Genomic DNA, 10000 nt, shown 5'->3' on the forward strand with positions numbered 1-10000 from the left:
AGCAAATTTAGACAGTGTTGAAAACTCATTTTGTGTCAATGAAGAGGAATCATCCTTAAATAATAGTACACAACAAGAGCAAATATTAGAAGAATTACAACCGGGTTTTTCTAAACAAAATTGTGACCAGCAAAACGAGTTTACTCAAATCAGACACCGTGCAAGCACCACGGACAAATTGAGTCGTCTTGAGAAAAGACTTTCAATTTTAAACGATGATGACAATTCCTCAACCTCAATTAAAGCAATGGTTCGTAAAGTAAGCAATGCATTTGGCAATCCTGTGCAGCCATTTGAAACTTCTCTTAAGGGGTCTGTTATTTCGCCTGGAAATGTTTCTAATGTCTCTAGGGATTTAAGTATACTTTTGGGAAACTCTTTGGATAAAGCTCGATACCGCTACAGTGTTGGCAGTTTGCAAAATTCATTTTTCAGAATGCCTCTTGAAAGATCTCGATCGCTTACATCATTTAAAGAAATTACTGGCAAAAAGGAATCTTCTTCAGAAAATCAACTTTTGTCAGTTTCTAAGATAAGCTTAAGCTCTAATGAATCCTCAGAAGACGTTGACGATGTCTTGGAAAGTATTAAACATGAATTAGGAAGTATTGTGAAAAATAATGACAAAGTGTCCATGAGACCCACGAGCCGCCAACAGGCTGCAGTGAGACCTCTATCAGCCTTTGAAACAACTTTAGAACTTTCTAAGAAAGAACCCTTGTTTATTTCTTCAAGCTGTACAGCTATTGATATTAACGCAAGAGCAGCAGCAGTTGACGAGCGTTTGAAGAAAGCAAATCTTGAAACAGGGTCTCTAGATACAGTTAGAGAATTAAACGTAGAAGTTAAACGTGTGGCTGATCGAATCAGAGAGTATAAAAAGCTAATAGATGCCGAGAAAAAAGTAAGGCCTTTAAAAGTAAATGAACCATTGTCAGAAATGATTGAGTCTTTAGATTCTATAAAGCAATCACCGATTGCCTCGTCTACAACTTATTCATATCATAGAAAACGCTTTTCTCGACCACCTAGTATTTTAAATCAAAATGATGTTTTTGAGTTAGAAGCTGAAAGTTTGGAACAAAGCAGTCAAACAAATGACCTTTTGTCACAAACTGAAAATAAACCTGATAACGTGCTTGAAAAAATATATACACACAAGCCATCAAGTATTGTTACACTTAAAAATGAAGAAACGGGTAATCCTCTGTTGCACGAAAAAAATAAATTAGATGATAAAACTATCGAAGAAAAGCGCGTTTTCTTTTCCGAAAAGAGGAAAGCTAAATCGTTCAACGAAACATTAAATACTGACAAATATATTCAAAATTCTAAAATCATGTCGGTTAACGCTACCTCGATTCATAAAGATATGCCTAATCAGCGTATTTTAGTTCGAACACCCTCATTACCTCAAATGGATAAAAACTCATTTAAGTTAAAAACTTCTAATGTCCGTGTTAAATCTCGTCGCAATTCTGCGTCTTCTTTATCTATAAACAATGAAAACGATGACAATCATATTCGTGGTCGTGTTCAAATCAGACATTTACCAAATAACTCTAGTGAAAACGAGGTATCGCCAAAGGTGAACCGGCTTTTTGTTAAGAGAAAAAGCTTTTATCGAAGTGCTTCATTACCGAGACGGTCTTATAAAGTAGAATTTAATGATACAAAAGAAAAAACTGATGTCATACAAGACGTGACATGGTCGCCGTCTGCTTATTGTAATCAACAAAACTTGGTTAATGATCGAATAAAGCAGTATTTTACGAACTTGCAAACTGCCTCAAAAATTTCCACAAGTAGACCAAGGCTATTATTAGTTGGAAGTTACGATTCTGACAGTGACACTTCATCTGATGGACATATACCTTTTAAAACTAGTAATTCTCTCTGTGACAATGAAGTTGTACATAACGACAATCCTGATCATATAATGAAAGGAACAGTGAGAAGTATGATCAAAAAGTATGCTACTAATTATGTTTTTGATAAATAATAATTTGTAATATTTTTTAAAAAAGATTTTTGTAATATTTATTATTGTTATTATTAAAATATACAGCTGTTTGTTGTTGTTATTATTAAACAGCGAAAAATATACAGCTGTTTGTTGTGTTTTTTTTAGCACTATGTTTTACCTTACTGAACGTTTGTTCAAAATATTTTCCCATTTTTCGGTAATTATTATAGGGAAATATGTGAAATATATGCAAGAAGCCGGTGAATTATCCGCAAACAGTCCAACGATCACAAGTAAATAAGATATTTCAGAACCAAAAAACATTTTCTAGGTCTACACTGACATAGAAACACCCCGTAATTCGGATCTCTTATTGCCAAATCATCATCGAAATCATATTTATTTTTATAACTACTGTTTTCATAGATGTCAACTTCAACATTGTGACGATAGTTCACAATGGAAAATTACACAGCTAAAAACCAAACAAGTAACTCCTTACTAAGGTTTTTTAAGAATACGTGATTTTAAATGACTCAAAAAGTAGTGGCCTTTTGAAAAAATCTTTTTTTAATAAAGTTTTCTATCATTTAAGGAATATTTATTATTTTTCATGATATAAATCAATGAAATATAGTCGTGCGGAGTTATACGTCATGGAAAAGGTTGTAACGATTATTAAATAAGTTACTGAAAAAAATTAAGGTTACTTTTTAATCATTGAAAATAACAAAGTTTTAACTTTGATGGAAGAATTAATAAATTGAAATAGTTTTTTAATTTAGTCTTTCTTAATATTAAAAAAAATTTCAATATTTTAATATCCAATATTGTCTACTAACTACTTTGATAATTCTAGCGCTATTTTAATAATTTTGGAAAAGTTTATAATCGTTTAACCTGTTTTAATATAATTTTAAAATCTTTTTCATTCATAACCAAAACAAAAACAAATTTACTTGATAAACTAGAGAACATTCGTCATCTATTTATCTATGTTTGAGTTTTTGTAGACTTTTTTTTAAGAGTTAGTATTAGAAAACCTTTATTCTATTTAACATCTACTTTTGAAATAGTATTTCTTTTTCTGATAAATTAAAACCAAATAAAGAAAAATACGGTTCCTTTTTGCTCGAATTTAAGCGACACATAATAAATAAGGTAAAAACTATTTGTCAAAAATTACGAAAAAATCTTTTTTAAACAAAAAATATTATTCAAGATTTTGCACCATTTAAAATAGCACCATTGGCAAAACTTGTATTAAAAAAATATATTTCTTAAAACATGGACAACATGCAAAAACTGAACTGAACGACTTTAAGAAGAAACTTCATCAAACCATCAATAAAATAGTCATTTTCCCATCGCTTTATGTTAGTTTTTGATATGTTTCCCAAAAATCAGAGTAATTTAACAAATGTTTTGAACCAGGAAATTCTAGTGTACAAAAAGTTGACAACATCAATTGTCAAATTGATAGAGCACTCGCTGTTGAAATATTTAGTCTCCTTGGTGTAATAAGAGCAGTTCCTGCACTTCAAAAAAATATATATATTTTCTGTGTAAAATTGGATTTCAAACAATTTTCAGCTATTGCAGGCTATTTGAATTTTAAGATTGTTTCCCAAATCCAGATAAAGCATCTGTAAATATTGCATTCATAAGAGTATTTTAAAGTAATTTATTTTATTGTCAAAATAATGTTTTTCATGTTATGTTGTTAAATGGGCTTCTTACTGAAATGTTATATTTTTAATAGGAAAACCAGAAGTGTTGGCTAACCAATTATTCTTAAGATATCTTTTTATTGTGCAATGTATTTTAGATGTTTTGCTTTTAGAACTTATAACTAAAGTTTTATTTCTTGGTGCATACATTATATAATATAATACTTATCTTCTCTGTAGAATTAAATTTTTGACAAAATAGCGTGCTTATATTATTTGTTCACTAGTGTAAAATAAGATTTTTTTCTAATAAAACAGATATGTACCTTACAATACTTTAATTGCCAAAATGTACAATCATCTTGCCATGTTATATATAAAAAATACAAGCTTGTATTATATTTTTAAACAGAAAATGGAGAAAGAACAAAATAACACTGTATTTTATAAAATAAGCGTGTATTACATTGTTCTATTTCCAAATCAGGGTGTAGTAATTCAGACACCTGCACTTTAAATATTTTAATATAATTTCTTTGAAACTGTGGTATCATGTATAGGAAATTAATACAAATCGGTTTCGTTTATGTTTTTTTATTTTCTTTGATCTACAGGTACATTTAAAACTTTAAACTTGATTTTCTCGGCTCAGAAAAACATTGAGATTATAACTCTAACCTCGCGATATGTAATTAAGAATACATAAATTGTAATAAAGAAATCGTAATATGTAAATGAGAATACATAACTTGTAATTTCGAATTCACAATGTAAGCTTATATAATAAAAGGTTTTCTGGAACATGAATTAGAATAAGTTAATAATATCAAATTAAGCATTTGTATGCATCAGCAATAACAATGGAATTGAAAGATCGTTTTCTTATTTGTCAATATACTATGACCCGAAAGTCTGTATTAAATTAAATCCGTGTCAGCAATTATTTCACCAAATTAGCTACATCCGCTTCTGGAGCAACCAGAACCATTTGTCCAATTTGTCGGCATGAAATACATACAATCGAACAAGTTAAAAGAAAATATTATGTTTTATTTTCATCGAATGGCAGAAGAAGAATTGTTGAATATATTGAGCGAAATGACGATTGGGTGACTCTGGAGCAAAATTTAAGGATGAAATTTAGCTTTTAATTGGGTTTGCAGCGAAAATTCAAATTTTATTGGAAGAGGTAGTTTTTAACCAAAAAAATTGACTGAGAATCAAAACAAAAATATTATACCAATTTATCAAAACAAAAATGATTAATGAGATTAATCATCATTAATGAGATAATGGGAAGGAAAAAAATAAATTCAAGTTCTTTACCAAAAAGAATTAACATTAACAACACTGACATATTCTGCAAAAAACAAATCTCGGAAAAATTTAATAAATATTTTATAAATATTGGTCCTAATGTTGTTAATAAAATAAGTCCAATATCTGATTCAATTAAAAACTACCTAAAACCCGCAAATAACGTTATCATGTATGAAAATGAATTCAACTATAAAGAATTCGAAGAAGCCATTTCCTCTCTAAAAAAAAGAAAGCATCAGGGTTTGATGAAATAACTAGCGATTTAATTATCTTCAATAAAATCAGTTTAAGCAGACCTCTGATCCATATACTTGTCTCAATAACATCGAGGATTTTTCCTGATGTACTTAAATTAGCAAAAGTAATTCCTATTTTTAAATGCAATGAACATTCAGACATAACCAATTATAGACCTATATCAATACTTTCTGTATTTTCAAAACTTTTTGAACGTGTAATTTATAATAGAATCTATGATCACTTAACTAAAAACAAATTTTTTACCCAAACCAGTTAAGATTTCAAAAAACCTCTCAACAGAGCATGCAATCATTGAATTAGTTAATCAAATAACTGATGGTTTTAAAAAAAACAAATTTGCTCTAGGAGTATTTATTGGCTTATCAAAAGCTTTTGACACAGTTGACCATTGCATCCTATTAGATAAACTAAAGCACTATGGTACAATTAATAAAACTTACAATTAGATTAAAAGTTATTTTACCAATAGCAAACAATATGTGTGTAATATACAATCTGGAGTTTTAAATGTTTTATGTGGAGTCCCCCAAGGATCTATCCTTGATCCACTCCTATTTTAAATTTATATAAATGATTTTTGCAATGCATATGTAAAACTTAATTCAATCATGTTTGTTGATGATAGAAATATATTTCTTACTAACAATGATTTCAAGAAATTATACTTAGATATGAATATTGAACTAAATAAAGTAAATAATTGGTTTAGGGCTAACAAACTCTCACTTAACTCAGAAAAAACAAACTATATATTATTCCGTAAAAAAACACAAGAAGAAAACCTTCCTCATAAGTTGCCTGACCCTATCTTAAATGAAAACTTAATTAAAAAACAAGCCAGTATTAGATTCTTAGGAGTTTTTGTTGACGAGAATTTATCCTGGCTTCCTCAAATAAGATATATTCAATCTAAAATCACTAATATAATTGGTATGATGTATCGAGTTCACTCATATATCTATAAATAAAGTCTCAAACTAACGTATTTTAAACTAATTCATTGCTTCATCAGCTATGCAAACATAACATGGGTGAGTACGCAACCATCAAAACTAAAAAAAATTTATAGTCTACAAAAACATACTAGCAGAATCATTTACTTTGAAAGTAAGCGTGAACACGCCAAACCTATAATGAAAGATATGAAAATGATGGATGTTTTTGAAATAAATATCTATCAGCATTTAATTTTTATGTATCGAATCAATAATAATCTCTCTCCTGCAAACTTCAATAACGAGTTTAAAATAAACATAAATGAAAACTATTATCTAAGAGCAAATATAAGTAACTCATATAAACTGCCTCAAAACTTTAATACATATGCTGAATATAGTATTGCATATCGAGGACCAAATATATGGAACAGTTACGAAAAAGGATTCAAATGTATGGCAAAGTCATTAAGTTTCTAATAAAAAAGGAAATTTTTAAAATTTGAGAATCATTTGTGCTTAAAAGGATCATCAAGTAATTTTAATTATTTTAGTATTTATTTTATTTAATCTTTTTTTTGATTTACTGATTAGCGCAGCAGTTTTATGCCTATTTATTTATTATTTTATGCCTATGTTTTATGCCTAATTTATTTGGGTTTTTTAATTTAATATCTATATTCTATTGAAAATGTATAAAGGGGCTCTATGAAAAGATTACAATGACGTATTGTCATTTTCATCTTCTTTGAGCCCCTGTCTGTTTAACTCTTTATTTTATAAAGATCATTGTAAAAAAGAAAAGTTTTTATTTTTTATTGTATATACAAAAACGGTGCTTGTTGACAAGATTTTACTGTTTTCTTTGTTCTACGGACATTTTTTTTTTCTTGTATATATATACGTTGATTAATTATTGTTAAACAGCAAAATAAATGTAAAAAAAAAAGAAAAAAAAAAAAATTAAAACAATTCAATATTAGCGTCAGCACATTAACAACCGCCAATTACCTTGAAGACAAATTGTTTTCATTAAAAAAGTGCGCCAGCTACTTTCTACAACAGTTATGAAAACAAACAAAAAAGAGCTGAATATGTTAAGAACATCAACGAACGTATCACAAATAGTCATCATATAGCTTAGTTGGATGAAACAAATTTAACCTTTTTTGTAGAAAATGGTCATCATATAGCTTAGTTGGAAAAAACAAATTTAACTTTTTTTGTAGAAAAACGCAATAAAACGTAGAAGAACGTGCCAGACAGAGAAGAATAGCAATAACGAAAATGACTGTTTCAAAAGATGAAAACATTTGATTGCAGCTATATCAATAACAAATGTTGTCATGATAGAAACTCGCAAAGGATCATTTAATTCAGGTTCTTGTAACCAGTAGATGTTGGCTATGTTTAACCAGTGGGTTAAATCCGGGAACCTTTTAGAGGGTTTGTTTATCGTAACAGACAATGCTCCGTGTCACGCTTGTTTGGAAAGGGTATTTAAAAATTTTCCAGCTCATTTATTACGATTAGGACCCTATAATCCAATGTTATTCCAAAGGAAACAATCTGGTTCAAAATAAAAATTAACTTTAAAAATGCAATTCGCATTCCACCTGTATTCGCTGCGAGGATTTTGGAACGACGAATGCAGTATTTAAAAAAAATTGTTACTGTGGCAAAAAATACAATTACGGGAGGTGATTGTACACGTGCTGTACAGCATACGACCACGCATGACGCAGCACTTATAAATATTGAAGATGTCCAAGTTGATGTTTCACTGAATATTGCAATGATTTTAAATGACGTTGTTTAAATTCAACTTAAATTTTAGATTTATTTGTAATTAAAGTGTTTGTATTTTACTTTTTATTCGCTTAAGTTCTCGAATATTTCACAAACAACAAAAAAAGAAAGTTCTAACTGACACCCGATAGGATTTTTTTAGGTACCGCCAATACCGCAAATGCCTTTTTCATTTTTTCATTTTTAGTTTTTTTAATTTATTGATAGTATATTATTATTTATTGAAAATTAACACATAACCCTTAGCAAAATAGAATCCAAACTTAAACTACAAGATAAATTAGGCAGGAAAATTAAAAATACAAAGAACGTTGTTCTGAGAATCTTAAAAATTATTTTGGTGCCCCCAGAAGTTCTTACGGTCTTATCACAAAGCACTGCGGATAAAATATTTAATTGAAAGTTCTAGCCTCCTTTCTAACCGATGTCGCCAAACTTACTCCGAGGCGGGGTTTGAACCACGAATTCTTTGTTCCTGAGGTAAGTGCGTTATCACTACGCCGCGGCTGCTTGCATGATCAGCATTTCATCTTAGCTTTATTAATTACAACTTTCATGTTCTGAATTACATCTTATGTTTTTCAATTACAAATTTTATCTTCTCTATAACATCTTGAAAAGGTATATAATAAATTTTCTTTAGAATTAGAAAACTTTGAAAAAAATGAAGAATTTGTAAAAGCTTTCAAATCTTTAAAGAAAATAAAGCAATTAGATAACATAAATGTTAATATAGCTATAGAATGTTTTGAACAACTAAAACATTATCTCTTTAAAGATTTCAAAGCGGTCAATACGTCGAGGAGTTTTTCCTGATCAATTGAAAATCGAAAAAATTGCATCAATTTTTTAAGGTGACAGAACGAATACTTGCAACTATCGACCTATTTCTGTTTTATCTACATTTTCGAAAATTTTAGAAAAAATAATGTTTAAAAAAGTGTATTTACATAATCATAACCTATTATATAAAAACCAATTTGGCTTCAAAAAACACAATTCTACAGAACATGCAACCATTTAATTCGTTCGTGAAATCTCAAATTCTTTTGAATTCCGAATACACACTCGGTATTTTTATTGACCTTTCAAACGCATCTTATTTATTCCTTTGTTTCGTCATTTAAAAAAAGCTTTGCAATGTAAAATTAAAACAACATAAAATTATAACGCATGAGAATTTCGACCGAAGCTGGCAGAAGTCAAGGTCTTTTTATTAAGCCCTGTTATATAACTTTATGTTATATAATCTACTGTATCAAATGCAGTTATTATATAACTGCATTTGATACAGTAGATCATTTCATTTTACTTCATAAACTTAAATACAATGGAATATATATCAAGGTAATAAAATGGTTCAAAAGTTATTTATTAAACAATGTGTTTCCTGTAATGATGTTAATCAAAAAGATTTATTAGATAAATCCTGTGTTATTTGTAGACTTTTTTCTACTATGAATGAGGAGCTTTAAAACACTTCTAGTTCAAAGAAGCTTTAAAAAAAGTGTTATATTCCCATAATTTTTATTGACCAACTTGAAAGTAAAAGAAACTGCGTTACAAAGTCTTTAGAAGTTTTCCTGGATGAACATATTACATGGAAATATTTCCTGTATGAACATATTACATGGAAACATTACATTGATTACATCTATACCAAAATTTTCAAAAAAATTTTGGAATTTTTACTAAACTGGCGATTATTTAAATAAAAAGAGCTTCTCCCAAATTTATTACTCGTTTATCCAAAACTATTTAAGCTATGCTAAAGTTTGTAATATAACTATTGGAAGAGTATTTTACTAGGAAGTTTATGCCTCCTTGCTTAACAATGTTGCTTGTCTGGCCAGAGTCACTAATGAACCTCGGACCTATCGGACCTATTGGTTCTGAGCTAGAACTCTAACTATTACACCACGGCTACTAAAATTTTTTTAGTACTTAACTTGACTTTTAGTACCCAACTTGACTTTTAGTACCCAACTTGACTTTTATTTGCACTGGCCCTTAATTTATTACATTAGTTTTTTTATATT

The 10000-nt window shown here is 28.9% G+C and overlaps 1 protein-coding gene across 7 annotated transcripts in view; it reads left to right on the plus strand.

The window, feature by feature from the left end:
- Positions 1-2106, plus strand: part of LOC100207358 (uncharacterized) — a 48553-nt gene extending 46447 nt beyond the window's left edge. For all 7 annotated transcript variants that reach the window (XM_065798987.1, XM_065798991.1, XM_065798988.1 and 4 more), the window contains one exon: positions 1-2106. This exon is cut by the window's left edge and continues 89 nt beyond it. In XM_065798987.1, coding sequence (XP_065655059.1) covers positions 1-2002 — 2002 coding nt within the window. In that variant the 3' untranslated portion in view covers positions 2003-2106.
- The last annotated feature ends 7894 nt before the right edge of the window (positions 2107-10000 follow it).

This window comes from Hydra vulgaris, chromosome 06, assembly GCF_038396675.1.
Source record: "Hydra vulgaris chromosome 06, alternate assembly HydraT2T_AEP".
Classification (NCBI taxonomy): Eukaryota; Metazoa; Cnidaria; class Hydrozoa; order Anthoathecata; family Hydridae; genus Hydra; species Hydra vulgaris.